This window comes from Saccopteryx bilineata, chromosome 10 (genome assembly GCF_036850765.1).
Source record: "Saccopteryx bilineata isolate mSacBil1 chromosome 10, mSacBil1_pri_phased_curated, whole genome shotgun sequence".
Taxonomy (NCBI): Eukaryota; Metazoa; Chordata; class Mammalia; order Chiroptera; family Emballonuridae; genus Saccopteryx; species Saccopteryx bilineata.
This window is the reverse complement of record NC_089499.1, coordinates 24,327,340-24,345,361: the sequence shown is the minus strand read 5'-3', so window position 1 is coordinate 24,345,361 and position 18,022 is coordinate 24,327,340. Positions and strand designations below refer to the sequence as shown.

Here is an 18,022-nt window from a genome sequence, read left to right as displayed (position 1 = left end):
TTCAGGCTCACTGGTTTTTAAGTCCTAAAAGGACAGTCTATTTATTGACAGTCTAGTTTTTTAGTAATATAATATGAAACCGCAGTTTTGACTGAGCTCAAAAAGTAGGTACAGTCACCAGAATAGCTAGAACAACCTGTATCCATCAATCCAAAAATAAAAACATCTCCCGATTCTGTAAAATGATCAAATTAATTTTTGGAGTCCTGAAACCACCCAAGTAATGTTAGTTCTGAGGAGGTTACCGGTTAGTTCACAATGAGAACCAGAATGACTGCAAAGGTCCCCAAAACTTCCAAATTAAGTTCCCTGCCTACTGAAGATTCTAGTAAAGAGTGGGCAAAAGTAACTAACATAAAATAGTAACCTGTGTATTTAAAATACACTGAGATGGCATAAAATAATAAACATAGTTTATGAAATCTTAAATTTCACACCTTCGCAGGTCCTGCCATATGTATTCCTTATGTACCAGTGCTATGTGCCCTCATTACTGAGGCACCCACAATTCCAATTTCTCTGTTAGTTCCAAGGAGGCAAAGGTTGGTGATCCTGACTCTAACCATTAAAGCAGATAAGGACCCCATGTTCAAGTTCCCAAGATCTGGAGAGTTTCCTGTCTTCTTTCTTTTTAAAAAATTTTATTTACTGATTTTAGAGAGAGAGCATAAGGGTAGAAGAGGGGAAGGGGGGAAGGAGGGAAGGAAGGAAGAGGGGAAGGAGGAAGAGATGGAGGGAGAGGGAGAAAAAGGAACTGAGGAAGGGAGATGGAGGGAGTAGGAAGAAAGAGGGAGTGAGGAAGGGAAGAAAAAAGGGGGAAGGGAGGGAAGGGAGTAGGGAGGGAGAGGGGAGGGAAGAAAAGGGGGAGGGGAAGGGGAAGGGAGGGAGGGAAGAGAGGGGAGAGGGAAAGAGGGAGAGGGGGAGGAGGAGGACAGCGGGAGGAAAAGAGAGGGAGAGAAGGGAAGGGGGACAGAGGGGGAGGGGGAGAGGAAAAGAAGGGGGAGACGGAGATAGGGGGAGAAGAACAGTTAAATTAAAGATAATGAAAATATAAAATAATCCCTTATTAAGGCAAATATCCTTCACATATCTAAAAATATTTTAATTCTATTCTTTGTGGTTTATACATATGATGATGCTATAATTGACCATTTCTAGAGTTCAAAAGCTGGCTGCCAAATTAAACAACACATTATCAGGGACTTTTAAATAATAACAAAAGCATCAAAGTAAATATAAAATTTATTTTAAATTAACCTATTTTATAGCACTCTTGCAATACTGCTAACTCCTAGTAAAATACAGATTTCATACTTTTCTAACATAAAGCCTTCATCTAGAATGCTTCTCAACCACCAAAAAAAAAAAAAAAAATCCAATAAAACAAATTCCTTATTTTAGAATGAGTATGTATACACCAGGATCATTTTGGAAAAAGAACAATTTTTTCTTGTACAAAGTTGTCTCCTAAAACACAACAATTTAGGACAATCACCCAGAGTTCCAGTTTTTCTACAGGAGAATGAATTGCTGCCAAAGAGGGAGAAGGAGATGGTCTGCCAGCTAAAAAAGAACCAAATCCCTCATTCACATCATCAGCACAGAAATCTCACTGTACCCGAACACAAGAGTGGGACTGGCAAAAGCTTTAGCACCAGTCTCCTCCTGTCTTCCACAGGGTCCCTCAGATTCCCATGATCCTTTTGTATCACCTCCTCCTCCTTTCTGCCTCAACGCTGTCACGCTTGATATGTTTTAGTCATATTTCACCTATGTAAGTACGGAGAGGGTCATGTTACCTACCCACTGTTAATGAAAATGAAAGCTACCAATCTGTCTTCTATCTATGTTCCTCCAGAAATGTCCTCCCAAAGACAGGGACAGGGAGAAATGTGGAAGATGAGAGATACTTAAAATCACAAGAAATGCTTAAATGGCCACTTTGAAAAATATATATATATATACACTTTCTTTAAATGGCATCCAAATCTGAAAGGAAAAAGTAAAGCTACCACTATTTATAGATGACATATTATATGTAGAAAACCCTAAAGACTCCACCAAAAAACTATTAGAACTAATCAAGGAATTCAGTAAAACTGCAGGATACAAAAGCAATATACAAAAATCGTTTCTGTACACTAATATCAAACTACCAGAAAGAAATTTTAAAAAAATCCAATTTACAATTGCATCAAAAAGAATAAAATAGGAATAAAGTTAACCAAGAAGATGAAGATCTGTGCATTGAAAATTATAACACATTAATTAAAGAAACAAAAAATGAAAAGATATTCTATGTTCATGGATAGGAAAAATTAATATTGTTAAACTGTCCATACTACCCAAAGAAATCTACAGGTTCAATACAATCCCTATCAAAATACCAATGGCATTTTTTCCCACAGGAATCAAACAAAAATCAACTCAAAATGGATTAAACACTTGACTGTAAGACCTGAAACTATAAATCTCCCAGAAGAAAACAGATGTAAGCTTCCTGATATCAGTCTTGGTGATGATTTTTAGGATCTGACACCAAAAGAAAGGCAACAAAAGCAAAAATAAACAAGTGAGACTACATCAAACTAAAAAGCTTCTTTCTGCACAGGAAAAGAACCCATCAACAAAATTAAAAACAACGTACCCAATAGGAAACTATTTGCAAGTCATATATCTGCTAAGGGGTTATTATATGAAACCTATAAAGACCTCATGCAACTCAATAGCAAAAAACAAATAAACATGATTTTAAAAATGGGCAGAGAATTGGAACAGATATTTCCCAAAAACATATAGACGGCAAACAGGTACATCTGTATGTCCTGATGCTCAGCATCACTAAGCATCAGGGAAATGCAAAAGAAAACCATAATGATATATCCTCACACAAGTTAGGAGGCTAATATCAAAGAGACAAGAAATAACAAGCATTGGAAAGGATGTGGAGAAAGATGTACACTGTTTGTTGGAGGGAATGTAAGCTGGAATAGCCATGATGGAAAACAGTATGAGAGTAGGAGAGTCTTCTAAAAATTAAAAATAGAACTACCAAATGATCCAGCAATTGCACTTCTAAGTATTTATCTGAAGAAAATGAAAGCACTGACTCAAAAAGATATATGCACCCTCTTGCTCACTGCAGCATTATTTACAATAGCCATGACATGGAAGCAACCTAAAGTGTTCATCAACAATGAATGTACATAAAAAACAAAGTCATACATTCACACACACACACACACACACACACACGCACGAATATTATTCAGCCATAATAAAGGAAGTCTTGCCTCCTTCCTCTCTGTCTCTCTCTTCCCCTCCCGCAGCCGAGGCTCCATTGGAGCAAAAGATGGCCCGGGCGCTGGGGATGGCTCCTTGGCCTCTGCCCCAGGCAGTAGAGTGGCTCTGGTTGTGACAGAACATCGCCCCCTGGTGGGCGTGCCGGGTGGATCCCGATCGGGCGCATGCGGGAGTCTGTCTGACTGCCACTCCGTTTCCAGCTTCAGAAAAATACAAAAAAAAAAAAAAAAAGGAAATCTTGCCTTTTGTGGATGGACTGTGAAGTCATTGTGCTAAGTGAAATAAGTCTGAACAAGGTGGATTCTATATGATCTCACTTATAAAGAACCTAAAACAAAACAAACTCACAGACACGGAGAATAGATTGGTGGTTGCCAGAGCTAGGGAGTTGAGGTGAGAAGAGTAAAGATAGTCAAAATAAGTCCTGGAGATATAATGTACAGCATGGCAACTATACTTAATAATACTGTATTGTGTATCTGAAACTTCCTAAAAGAGTGAATTTTTAAAGTTCTTATCACAAGAAAGAGAACTGTAACTATGTGTATTAATGGATGTTAAACTAGTGTTACTGTAGTGAATTTTGCTCAATATAAAAAAGCAATACTTTCTCTGAGACAAGAGAAAGTACTTTTCACTGGATTAGAAAAAGAGAAAAATGTGTTTGGGGGGGATGCCCATTTGAGAGCTAACTATTGTGCCAAGCATTGTGGGAATTATATGAATAATCTCAATCCTCATAAGAGTTCCATAAAGTCAACGCCATTACTATGATTCTTTTTATAGCTGAGAAAACTAAGGTCTGAAAAAGTTAGGTGTTTTTCCCAAAGCTAACAAAGCTAGTACTTGAAGAAGCTGATTTATGAAACCAGATTATGTGGGTCCTGGTGAGTTGGCTCAGCAGCAGAGGGTCAGCCCTGCGTGTAGAAGTCCCAGGTTTGATTTCTGGTCAGGGCACACCAGAGAAGCGACCATCTGCTTTTCCACCCCTCCTCTTCTCTCTCTCTTCCCCTCCTACAGCAATGTCTCAAATGGGTCAAGTAAGTTGGCCCAGGGAGCTGAGGATCGCTCCATGCCCTCGCCTCAGCTGCTAAAATAGCTCGGTTGCTGAGCAACAAAGAAGAGCCCCAGATGGGCAGAGTATTGCCTGGTATGGGGTTTGCTGGGTGGATCCCAGTCAAGGTGCATATGGGAGTCTGTCTCTCTGTCTCCCCACCTCTCACTTAATAAATACAAACAAACAACAACAAAAAACCAGATAATATGATTTCGCAGCCTATACTCTTAAGGAGCATTATGTTATACAACTGCATATCTCTTGAAAAGAAAATGTACTTCCTAGCTTTTTGTGTGAATGAAAAAGGTCAGTAGAAAGAGATAGGCATAGCCCAGGCTTTGTTTATCCTGTCACATCAGGATATAAAAGATTAGTTGTTCTGGTTTTTAATGTTTTCATACGGGAATTGGGGAAGGGGTGCAAAGTAAATAATGATTAAGAACATAAGCCTGGTTTAAATCCCACATTTGCCTTAGCCATGCCCTAATAGTTTGCAACCTAATCGCTAGACCTGTTTTCTTTTCAATTAATGTAAATAATTACACTGTTTTTTTAAATAAAAATTGCCTTTTCTTTAAAATGGGGTCATTTTTGTATTAGTTAATTTAAAAAGTGAAGTTTTTTTTTTTTAAACTACTTATCCTGGCCTGTGGTGGTGCAGTGGATAAAACAGCAACCTGGATGAAGCATCAACCTGCTTCAAAACGTATCAAGGCACATAGGACAATCAATGAATGAACAACTAAAAGAAAGCAACTATGAGTTGATACTTCTCACTCCACCCCCCCACTATAAAATCAATAAATAAAATCTAAAAAAACCCCATTTAATAAAATGCAACTGTTGCTATCACCTAAGTACTGCACAGATCTGCAACCACACGGGGCAACACACCCCTCTTTAGAAAAGCTAGCAGTTTATAAAAATTGTTACTAAATACTGCTATTATGTTATTTTAGAATGTATCTAAAGTACATTGCTACTTGACCACTTGTCCTTATAATGACAGAAGAATTTTCAGGAAGTACATATACTATTTATCCAATTTGTTAACAATAACTGAGGGCGTATTATGCATCCAGTTCTTTGCTAAACACTATAAAGCAGTTTTCAACCACTGATCCAACAATCCAGGTGGTGAATGCTTTCTCAGACCAGCAGCTGAGAACCACTACTAAAAAGGATACAAACAAGTAAAATACATGACCTCTGACTTGAAGAGTTTATAATCTAATTAAGACAAAAGTATCACACATGAGCCTGACCAGGAGGTGGCGCAGTGGATGGAGCATCAGCCTGGGATGCTAAGGACCCAGGTTTGAAACTCCAAGACAGCCGGCTTGAGCGCGGGCTCATCTGGCTTGAGCAAAGGCTCACCAGCTTGAAGCCCAAGGTCGCTAGCTTGAGCAAGGGGTCACTCGGTCTGCTGTAGCCCCCCAGTCAAGGCACATATGAGAAGGCAATCACTGAACAACTAAGGTGCTGCAACAAGTTGATGGTTCTCATCTCTCTCCCTTCCTGTTTATCCCTGTTTGTCCTTACATCTCTCTCTCTTTCTCTCTCTCTCAAAAAAAAAAAAAAAATCACACATGAAAGTTACATAAAAAAAGACTTTTACATTTTATGATGCACAGAGTAACAAAAAGATGAGTATAAACTGGGCTATAAAAGATTGGTGAGATTCTCAAATAGTCTTTTTTTTTTTTTGTATTTTTCTGAAGTTGGAAACGGGGAGGCAGTCAGACAGACTCCTGCATCCGCCCGACCAGGATCCACCCAGCATGCCTACCAGGGGGCGTCACTCTGCCGTGACCAGAGCCATTCTAGCGCCTGAGGCAGAGGCCACAGAGCCATCCTCAACACCTGGGCCAACTTCGCTCCAATGGAGCCTTGGCTGTGGGAGGGGAAGAGAGAGACAGAGAGGAAGGAGAGGGGGAGGGGTGGAGAAGCAGATGGGCGCTTCTCCTGTGTGCCCTGCCCGGGAATCGAACCCGGGACTCCTGCACGCCAGGCCGATACTCTACTACTGAGCCAACTGGCCAGGTCCTCAAGTAGTCTTGAAGAGTAATTAAAACTGAGACTGGTAAAGAGAAGAGGCATTCCTGATGAAAGATAAGCATGCAAAGGCAAAATGACCAAAACAAACATGATGTGCAGGAAACTGTGAAAAGATAAATCAAACTATGAGAACTATCCGAAATATATTTTGTTTGGGAGGCACATACTTGGAAAGAATTGGCTTTGAAGATCTGTTTGCACAGTTTAAACTTGCGATAATAAGCCACAAAAGCAAGGTTCTTAAAAACAAATCTTCAAACAATATTTAAATATACAGCCACGTTTCCTGAATTAGAAATATCCGCATTCAGACTGTCTGGCTGGCTCAGTGGTAGAGCGTCAGCCCGGGGTATGGATGTTCTGGTTCCATTACGGGTCAGGGCAAACAGGAGAAGTGACCATCTGCTTCTCTACTCCTCCCTCTTCTCTCTTCTCCTCCTGCAGCCATGGCTCAATTGGTTCGAGCACAAGCATGGCTCTGGCACTGAGAATAGCTCTGTGGAGCCTCCACTTCAGGCACTAAAAATAGCCTGGTTGCCAGCATGGCCCAAAAGGGTTTGCCCGGTGGACCCCAGTGCACATGCGGGAGTTTGTCTCTCTATCTCCCTTCCTCTCACTTGGAAAAGAAAGGGAAAAAAAGAAATATTTGCATTCAAAAAATTTTATATTTATTAAATTTTTTTCCCCCGCATTTTTCTGAAGCTGGAAAAGGGGATAGACAGTCAGACAGACTCCCGCATGCGCCCGACCGGGATCCACCCGGCACGCCCACCAGGGGGCGATGCTCCGCCCCTCAGGGGCGTTGCTCCGCGGCGACCAGAGCCACCCCAGCGCCTGGGGCAGAGGCCAAGGAGCTATCCCCAGCGCCGGGGCCATCCCCGCTCCAACTCCAACGGAGCCTCAGCCTCGCTGCGGGAGGGGACAAGAGAGACAGAGAGGAAGGAGGGGGGGAGGGGGGGAGAAGCAGATGGGCGCCTCTCTTGTGTGCCCTGGCCGGGAATCGAACCCGGGACTTCCGCACGCCAAGCTGACGCTCCACCACCGAGCCAACTGGCCAGGGCCTATATTTATTAAATTTTACTTTAAAAAGACTACAGTGTTAATTGTGGTTTAAGTTTTTCTTAAGAGAGATACACCTTAGAAATAAATACTGAAATATTAACAGATAAAGTGATGTAATTCTAGCATTTGTTTTACTTCAGAGTAATTAGAAGGGGAAAAGCGGTGACCTTGAATTGATAATTGTTGAAGATTAATAATACAGGTAAAGTCCTAATGCTTTTCTGGCCACAACTTTTTTATGTACTTAATTTTCTATTATAATATTTTAATCTACAAAATTAGAGTATTACTGGGTAAAAATCAATATTCACATAGCGATTAACTGTATTCTAAAATTTCCACAAATTTATATTTTACAACCACTTAAAGAAGATAAAAGACTGAAGTGAAATAAACTATTAGGGTCTACTAATCAAAGCTTTACAAACTAGAAGTTAATTCAAGAAACTGCTTGCTTCATAAATGTTTTCATGGCTATATTAACTCAAAATAGTTTTACTGTATTTATATTTTTCACTTTTTAAAATTTTAGATATTGCAAATCCAACACAAACCAAATACACTAAAAAAAGCTAATGTCAATCTTAAACCATTTTGCCTTGTGGTTTCAGATACTGTAATGTAAACTTTCATGCAGTAACAATGTTAACACTACATGCTGGCATGGATCTTAACAGAAATGGGATCTCCCCAAAATGATATCAGGAATTAATTTCTATTTTACTTCTTCCTGTTACCCACAAGCAGGTGGCAACATAACACCAGTTTTAACAAAGCAGACAAAGTTACCCCTCCTCTTCAGAAATAGATGACCACTGCAGCAAAGCCCTCAACTCCTGCAAAGGAAAAATTTGCTTTCACCCTTGCTTAAAGATAGTTTATGTAAGATAACTATCATTCTGATTGTTCATTTCTTGACCTTCACCAATAAAAACAAACGTTAAGTCCAGCATTGTGCTATGTAGGTTATCTTAATTTTCAATGCAACCTTATTTTACAAGTGTGAAAAAAAGCATAAAAAGATTAAGTTGCTTGTGCAAAGTCTCACTATGTGTTAAAGACAGGATCTGTAACTACATCAATGTGATCTCAAAGTCCATGCTCATAATCACCTCACTCTATTGTCTCCCACAGAATTAAACCAGCCAATGTTGTATATTATGGACATGAAAATGCCCATATAATTTTGACTTAAATTTAAAACATGCATCAGATCTTAATGTAGACTTATGGGTAATTATCTTTTGAATAAATTAATTCATCAAGAGGATATAAACTATAAGACTGATTTTTTCTTTTTTATTTCACTACATTTCCTATATGAAGTTTTATAATGAAAAAAATTTCATCAGTAAATCAATCTCAGTTTCAAATAATTTTTCTGATATTGAATGAGACCCTCTCAGTTTTACAGAATTTCTTATATAAATGAAAGTTTCTTACTGAGGTTGAAAGAAAATGTGATCATTTAATTATCTACAAATAGCAGTAAATTAAAATATTGCAATCAAATGTTAAAGCCAACCAATTCAATCTTGGAGCAACATGTTTGCCATTATAGAATCAGAGGTCCTCAGAGCAAACCCTGATCAGGCCTCGACACTTCCAAATGGTGAACGAGAACCATCTAGCAAACTAAGTCCATTTGTAGAAGTTATTTGATTTCAGTAACAGGGGTAAGGGCCATCAACTTAAAAAAATCATTCTTTGAGTTTACATATTTCCGTACTCCCCTAAATGTCCACATGGGCCATGAATTTACGTCAGATGACATTTTATGTCTCTGGCCTCTAGTCTGTTCATATTACATTACTGGCCAAATTTCAGATAGATTCAACAAGAGTCTGGACAACTTATTTTGCAAAGCACCTTGGCACACAAGCATAAACGGTCCAAGTGCCGTCCTGCTCTCAGCAACATGCTTTATACTGGAAGTCCTTGTCAATTACAGCAGAAGGGCGACAATTCGCCTGAAAATCTCAGCCAAGCAAAGAGAAAACGTGGAAGAACGAAGTCATAACAAAATGCCAATACGAAAGTTTTCCTTTTGTGTTTTGAAAAAAAAAAGGCAGGCTCGACTAAAAACTCCCTGGGAAATGTCACGCTTTTTCTCTTTCTCCCGGGGTGCACCTAGTCAGTTGGCTGAGCCGCACTTTTCTGGGTAGGAAATGACCCCGATCTGAACTCTGTGCTGAGCAAGGGAAACGCCAGTGAGTTATCGATCAGCCGTGGGAACTGGCTCTCTTCCCTCCACTGCTCCTTCCCAGCGGGCACTGAGCGCCGAAATCCTTTACCTCCAGGACAAATCACTCTTCAGTCTCCCCCGCACACTCTCCACGCAGCCCCCGCCCCGGCTCACCTGCGCTGCGGACGGCAGGTGAGCGCTTCCCTGAACCGCCTCCCCCCCCCCCCATGGACAGCGCCCGGTGCATTATTAACCATCCCGAGCGCGCTGCCATCCAACAGCCCTCTCGGAATCTCAGCCCACATCGCTGCAGACACACTCCCCGCCAAATTTATTCTTCTTTGAGAGATGCGGGCATCAGACACGGTTGCTTTTCCAACGCGCGCGCGCGTGCGCGCGCGCACCCCACCTGTCCGGATTTAAAGCCGCACTGGCAGAAAGTGCGGACCCCGGACACACGGCCGTGCCGTCCCCCGTCCCCGGCTGCCCTGGGAGTGCGGCACCGGGGAGAAGCAGCGGGGCCCCCGGGTCCCATTCAAGGTCTGTCCCCCGAAGTTTCAAGTGTATTTCACGCTCCTGCAGCCGGAACCCGCACAGAGGCGAGGAGAAGAAAGGAAAGGGGTTCTCCCAGCAGAACCCCGACCCGGAGCGCGTTCCGAGGACCGGATTTCCCTCTCGCGCTTCCCCCACCCGCCCGCCCGCCCGGCGGAATTCCGGCCCCGCTGCGGGCCGGGAACAATGCCGATGCCGGCCCGGCCCCCGGGCCCCGGGCCCCCGCCCCCCGCCGCGGCACTCACCACCCAGGTCAGCGCCCCGTTGCCGCCGGCTCCCGCGCCGCCGCTGCCCGCCTTGGCCATGGCGGGTGCCTCCGCTCCCGGGCCCGAGGCCCTGCCGCCGCTCCCGCCGCCCTGCGGGCCGCCCGGCCCCGCTGCTGCGCGCCGACCGCTCCGCTCGCCGTGCTCCTAGCGGCGGCGGCCCCCGCGCCCCATCGCCCAGAGCCGGAGAGGACGCCCTGCCGAGCCCGCGGAGGAGGCCGCGCCGCCCGCCGCCCTCAAACTCGAGGCGCGGCGGCCGCGTCCGGGGCCTAGCGCCGCTGCCGAGGCAAAGGCGGAGGAGGAAGCGGGAGGACGCCGGCGGCGGCTAAGCGGCAGCGGTGCCTCCTCGTCCTCCGGGCCGGCGCCTCCTCGGCCAGCGGGGCCGAGGTCCGGCGGCGCGAGCGGCGAGCTCGGCTGGGGAGCCCCGGGCGTCCGGACGTGGCGCGGACGCAGAGGCGCCTTGTCCTTCCCCGCGCTCCGCGAGGGCCGGCTGCTCCCGGGGCCGCAGGCGCCGCCCGCCGCTGCTGCCTCAAAGACGGCCTTCGTCCGCGCAGCGGCCCGGACGTCCTCACATCCACACACCGAGAGGGACAATAAACACAGCCTCCGCCGCCGCGGTCGCCTCCCTCTAGTCCAGCATAACACCGCACACACACAGTCGTGCACCAGCGAGGGAGGGAGCGAAGGAGGGAGGGTGCGGCAGACGCCCCCGCTGTCAGTCAGCGCCGTGGCGCCCAATCGGGATCCTGTCGCCCAGCCTCTTGGCCAATCCCAAAATTTCAAGCCCCCTGAGGGGCGGGACCCGAGGGGGAAACGTCATTGCGGGTAGCAACCGAAGGGAAGACTTGGGGTTTTTTTGTTTGTGTGTGTGTGTGTCTGTGGGTTTTCCATTTGAAGGAAGATCAGGGGCTGCTGTCAAGGGTCCTTTAAGGGCGTCAAAGGAAAAAGGTCGAATTCGCTTCGGGTCGATTGTAATCCTCTAAGACCTGCTCAGGCAGCCGAAGCGTGTCTTTGCCTGGGCCTCTGGGAGGGTGGGGATGGGACTGGGGGTGAGGGGTGGAGGGGGTGGCAAGAAGCAGCCCTGGGCCGTCCCAAAGGGAAAGTATTTTTAAAGAGCAGTTGTAAACCACAAGCAAGACGTTGTAGATCACTGGTGCCAGGAGGCCCCTGTGACCCCGGCCTCTCCAACGCCCCAAGTGGACACTTGCTGCTGCCGAAAGAATGCTTTGCTCAGACCTTCCCCTCCTCCACCTCCTTCCTCCCCTCATCCCCAACAGGGATATGGTCAGTTTCAAGAAAACTGCACTTAAAGAATTTAAATGATGAGAGACGCGCGGAGAAGCAGAGAACGTTCCAGGGAAAGAATGCAGATTGGGTTGAGGGTCTGTTTCTACTCTTTGTTGACCTTTCTCTCTGCTCTGAACAATGCGGAAATGTCATTGTCACTTTTCTTTCTCATCTGTCCAGAACTGTGCCTGCTACCTCTAAGAGGGCATGTTTAGTACTTTAAATTGCTTTGGGTGGAATTTTAAATGCACACTAAGGAATAATTTCATTCACATCAAAGCTTTCTAAGAACAAAAATTACCCATACAGCCGCACCAAAAGTCTTTGGCAGATGGAAGATGGCTTTACTTCATCCTGCTTTTCAATGTAATTCCATTCAACAAGTATTTATCGGGCACACACTCTGTCACCCTGTGCCAGGCTTGGAGATGAATTCAAAATAAAACCAGGGCCTCTGATTTCAAATCATTTTAAATCGGGCCTGTTGGACAGACTAAAAAGAGAGTCAACTGTCACCAAAATTAGTACTTGAGGGCATGAAGTGTCACCAACTAGTCATGACAGGAGAGCTTTTTAGAAAGATGAAGACCGTATTGCCGCTTTGTGAAAAGGTGTTTTTGTGAACTTCTCTTCCAACTATACATTTCCTCTCAAGGGAAAACAAAAATGTCTCAGGTCACATCTTTCAACTGCCTTCTGAGTCCAGAGAGGTGGGAAACTCTAAAACATGGAAATAATTTAAACGTAGTTTTTCTTAATTAGCTCTCTAGTGGCCATGTAATTTTGGCATATTTGGAACTTTGGTTCAGAACAGTGAGGCCTTTCTTTACCTTGAACTTGAGGTGCAAGCTTGTAAATCAAGACACACCAGGGTCTAATCTGGGCTCTGAACCTGACCAACTAAGTATCTATATGCCTGTTATTCAACTTCCCTGAGCCTCTGTTCGCGCCTTGTTAAAATGAGGATTTTTGCTCTTATGCTTACTGTGACTTTACATCTTCAAAGTACACATATTTTATAAGTTTAAAAAGGGGTAAATCATTTTAAAGGCTGTGAGATTTTTAATAAAGATATGTGTATTAAGTAAAGCCAAGCTATAAAATATATAGCTCTGTCATGTTTTTAAACTTGATTTTTCAAAGCTCCTCAGCCTCAGAATTTTAGATGAATAAAATATGTTCAAATAGATTAATTAATGAAAATCATGGTTATCTTTTCTCTTGCCTCCTAGGTGAGGCATCAAGTCTATTAGCTTTCTAAATAGAAGACACACTAATAAACAAAGCTAGTTTTATTCTTATGAAAACACGGACTTACCTGAAAGAATCAAAAGAAAAAGTTGTTGGTATACGTATATGCAGATCACGAGTGTAAAGTAGAGATTTGTGATGAACAGGAGAAGGTATTTAGATCAAAAGTATCTTGAAAGGTGAAATTTGCCAGGTTTCTCTACTGAACTACCATTATTTTTCTTTTGTAACTAATACAGGGGTGAGGCCAAAGTAGGTTTACAGTTGTGAGTTCACAAAACAGAGTTTAGTCTTGTATTATTATTTATTTGTATTACAACTGTGAACCTACTTTTGCTCACCCCTGTAAATATATTCTCACCACTCCAAAAAAATGTATCTCAGCTCCTGAAGAACTGTTGGTCTTTTCAGCTGTGTGCAGCAGACTGATCATAGGATAAAACTGGTTGTACTCATCTTAAGCACAACTTTCCCTCTGGAGTTTTGTCAAATAATTTTCACTTACACAGTAATTATAGAAATAATTGCCACATTAAAAAGCTTCTATATCAGGTTTTTCTTGTTTGGAATATTACTTTATCCAGTTGTGTATATTATATTGAAAGATAATTTCCACCCCATAGCAACACCAGCTAAATGAAAAATTATAAAAATCAAAGTCAATTTTATGAACTGTAAAAATAAAGGTCTTTATTTAATTAAGCTTTTCTGAGTAGCTTCCATGGGAGCTTATCCTGACTTTAGAATTTTTATTTTTAGTTCTTATGTTTTTCTATTATAGCAATCATAAAAGTATCTATTGCCTGACCTACAGTGGCACAGTGGATAAAGAGTCTACCTGGAATGCTGAGGTTTCGAAGCCCGGTTCGAAACCCTGGGCTTGCCTGGTCAAGGTACATGTGGGAGTTGATGCTTCCTGCTCCTCCTCCCTTCTCTCTCTCTCTCTCTTCCTCACTAAAATGAATAAATAAAATCTTTAAGAAATAAAAATTAAATTTTAAAAAAGTATTTATTGGCCCTGGCTGGTTGGCTCAGTGGTAGAGCATCGGCCCGTCGTGTGGAAGTCTCAGATTAAGTTCCTGGTCAGGGCACACAGGAGAAGCGCCCATCTGCTTCTCCACCCCTCCCCCTCTCCTTCCTCTCTGTCTCTCTCTTCCCCTCCCTCAGCCAAGGCTCCATTGGAGCAAAGTTGGCCCAGGTGCTGAGGATGGCACCATGGCCTCCACCTCAGGTGCTAGAAGGGTTCCAGCTACAACGGAGCAACACCCAGATGGACAGAGCATCACCCCCTGGTGGGCATGCTGAGTGGATCCTGGTCAGGCACATGCGGGAGTCTGTCTGACTGCCTCCCCACTTCTAACTTAGAAAAAACACAAAGAAAAAAAAAAGTATTTATCATGCCTACTTTGTGCTAGGTACTCAAAAGTTAGAAATTCAAAAGTGATGAATTAGGTATCTGCCTTGATTTCCTACCTTGATTTATATAGTTTTGAGCTAATTTTTTAAGCCAAAAAAGCAAGTTTGTATTTATTCATTTGCTACTTAATAAATAGTTTACTTGAGGAATCACACTTATTATTGTATTTATACACAATAGGTAATTTAATTAATAAAATAAATTGGCTGAAAAGATAGTGACACAAAACTATACATCTACAGGTATTGATCGACTTACAACCTATGCAACTTATGACCATTCGACTTTACGACCATAATTGCTAGCCACTACTGCTCCGTGTCTGGCAGTGCAAGCGTTGCCCAGCTGGGCGTACGACAGTGCTGGCCAATAAAATGTTTCATACATGTTTATATATTTTGATATATTTTACAACTGGGAAAATGTTTCCTATGGTATTTTTTACACCTGTATTTTGTATTTTTGTATGCACCTGTATTTTGTAATTTTGTATGTTTTGCAAATATTAAACCAGTTGTACTGGCAATGCAGTGTTTTACTTAAACCTGACGAATGTAAAATAAGAAACAAAATGATGTAGAGATGATACAAATGGCATAAAATGAACAAAGAAAATTATGATACATAACAATAATGAAAAAAAATTATGATAAAATATGACTTAAAGATTTTTATAACATTATTTCACAGTACTGTACATATAGCCTACTCAACTTACAACCAAATCGTGTTACGACCAGTATGTCGGAACCAATCATGGTCATAAGTCGAGTACTAGCTATAGTTATCTGGCAAATGTTTAGTAGTGTTCACTCAAATCATGGATTATTCTTGACATTGAGATTCACATGGGGCCTGGGAGACTAATCTTTAGTGAGCATTTAAATAAGATAACATTTGAATTCAAAATTCAATGCCTGCAATTTTTCCTCTCTCTTTCTCCCTGTGTTAGTTTTTTATGGATCTGCAACATATATAAAGTTGCTAGGTTAAGAAAAAGGAAATCTAGCCTATGGTTAGATCAATAAATGGTTGTCCAGAAAAGCTACTCTTAAGCTTTGGGTATAAGTATTTCTACAGTAAATATTATAATAGAGTATTAACTCTGATTTTTGTGACTATTTAATTGCAGTAAAAACAGGATGTTTGTTTTGTTTGACTTTTTTTTTTTATAGAGAAGTTTGTTTTAAATAGTTTTGACCAAGTAAGCTATGATGGTCCTCTGTTAATTTCTCTAATGACTTGTATAGACTGAAGGGACTGAAGGGACATGTCACTTATTTTAGAGGATATGGATCAGCAATAACATGGGACTGTTGTTTTTTTTTTTTAATAAATAACAGAAATATATCACATTTCTGGAGCTTACAAGTCTGACATCAGGGTGCCAGCCTGTCCAAGTTCTTGCGAGAACCCTTTCAGGTCACAGACTACCTACTTCTATTGTACCCCCACATGGCAGAAAGAGGACTGGCATCCTCTCTGGGAGGGCTCCTCACTATACTGTGTTACCTATCCTGGAAAATAATAGCATGTACCTTAGTTAAAAAGGCTGTTCTTGACCATTGAAAGGACCTAATAATAGGATTAGACTTTTTTTAAAATTATTTTTACTGGCCCTGGCCGGTTGGCTCAGCGGTAGAGCGTCGGCCTAGCGTGCGGAGGACCCGGGTTCGATTCCCGGCCAGGGCACATAGGAGAAGCGCCCATTTGCTTCTCCACCCCTCCGCCGCGCCTTCCTCTCTGTCTCTCTCTTCCCCTCCCGCAGCCAAGGCTCCGTTGGAGCAAAGATGGCCCGGGCGCTGGGGATGGCTCTGTGGCCTCTGCCCCAGGTGCTAGAGTGGCTCTGGTCGCAACATGGCAACACCCAGGAGGGTCACAACATGGCGACGCCCAGGATGGGCAGAGCACCGCCCCCTGGTGGGCGTGCCGGGTGGATCCCGGTCGGGCGCATGCGGGAGTCTGTCTGACTGTCTCTCCCTGTTTCCAGCTTCAGAAAAATGCAAAAAAATAAAAAAAAATAAAAAAAAATAAAAAAAAATAAAAAAAAATAAAATTATTTTTACTTATTTATTCATTTTAGAGGAGAGATTGAAAGAGAGAGAGAGAGAGAGAAAAGGGGGGAGGAGCAGGAAGCATCAACTCCCATATGTGCCTTGACCAGGCAAGCCCAGGGTTTCCAACCAGCGACCTCAGCATTCCAGGTCGACGCTTTATCCACTGCACCGCCACAGGTCAGGCAGGTTTAGACTTTTGAAGAAGCATTTCATTGTAGGAAAACCCAGCTTTGGGGGACATTAGATGCCATCGATCACTTAACCTTCAGCAATTCATTCTAGCATGTGGATTGCTAAATTGTACTTGAAGTTTCTGGTTACCCAGAGTCATTTGATTCAGTTACTCCACCGGTTTATAAGACTCAGATCTAAAGAAATAATATAGCAGTGACTTTTCTAACTCAAGTGTTTCTATTTCAGAAGCACTGGGAACTCTAAAGCTTTAGTTGCCAAGTTATCTATATTTTCACTCTGCAGTATATTAAAAAATTTAATGGGGATAGGAGAAGCCCAGGAAGTGCGAAAAATATTTACAAAAGAAGAATCTAAAAGGTGAAGCCTTCAAGTTAGAGGGATTTCTGGAACAGAATCAAAAAGGTATCCCTAAGGCTTGAAAGTTATCTAAGGTGATAATTAAAAATCAGGACTTTGAAAAGGTACCATCTTTTATGCACCAATTAACAACAAAAATGCTATTGTTTCTATTTGGGGAACAGTTAAGCACAGATTAACCCAGTTATCTTACATAGCCAAGATATCTTATATAACTATCTTTGCCTATAAGCTTTCTTCTTTACTTTGAGAGTGCTGTCTGATTGTAGAAAGACTCAGAAAAAGGCCAAAGAATGCTGACTCTTTAAGGACCACATCTCTGGTTTAAACAATGCTTGAGAAAAGTAAAAAAAACAAGACCAGCCTATTCAATAAATGGTACACTATGTAGTGTTAGCCGATACTAGAAAGCACACAGCACATAGGAGTTCAACAAATAAGCGTTCATAGAATGAATTTGAGGCATATCAAGAAATTCCTCACAGTGAAACATTTCACCCACCATCCATGACGGTGCCAAAACTTGGCCACAATCCTTAAGTCTTGTTGTTGTTTTTTTAAGTGTTCTTGGTTAAATACCAGAGAGCAGAAAGTACCTTAATCTTTATCAGTTGCAGATTATCAATAATTGGTTGAAGCATTTGTTCTTCTTTAGGAATGAAAATCAGGATGATAGGAGGAGGGAAAGAAGAAAGGTTATGGTACCAAGAGGAAGAATGGCAGGAAGGGGACAGACAGATAACAAAACTGAGTGGAGAAAGTTAACACATTCTGGCCTGACCAGGCGGTGGCGCAGTGGATAGAGCGTCGGACTGGGATGCCCAGGACCCAGGTTCGAAACCCGGAGGTCGCCAGCTTGAGCGTGGATTCACCTGGTTTGAGCAAAAGCTCACCAGCTTGAGCCCAAGGTTGCTGGCTCTAGCAAGGGGTTACTCATTCTGCTGAAGGCCCGTGGTCAGGGCACATATAAGAAAGCAA

At 42.7% G+C, this 18,022-nt stretch overlaps 1 protein-coding gene across 2 annotated transcripts in view; it reads right to left on the bottom strand.

Moving 5' to 3' along the window:
• Positions 1-10,595, bottom strand: part of TOP2B (DNA topoisomerase II beta) — a 56,577-nt gene extending 45,982 nt beyond the window's left edge. The window contains exon 1 of one of the 2 annotated variants that reach the window (XM_066245723.1): positions 10,463-10,595. In XM_066245723.1, coding sequence (XP_066101820.1) covers positions 10,463-10,522 — 60 coding nt within the window. In that variant the 5' untranslated portion in view covers positions 10,523-10,595. The remainder of the gene's footprint in view (positions 1-10,462) is intronic. The other variant, XM_066245724.1, reaches the window with a different exon arrangement.
• Positions 10,596-18,022: the final 7,427 nt, after the last annotated feature.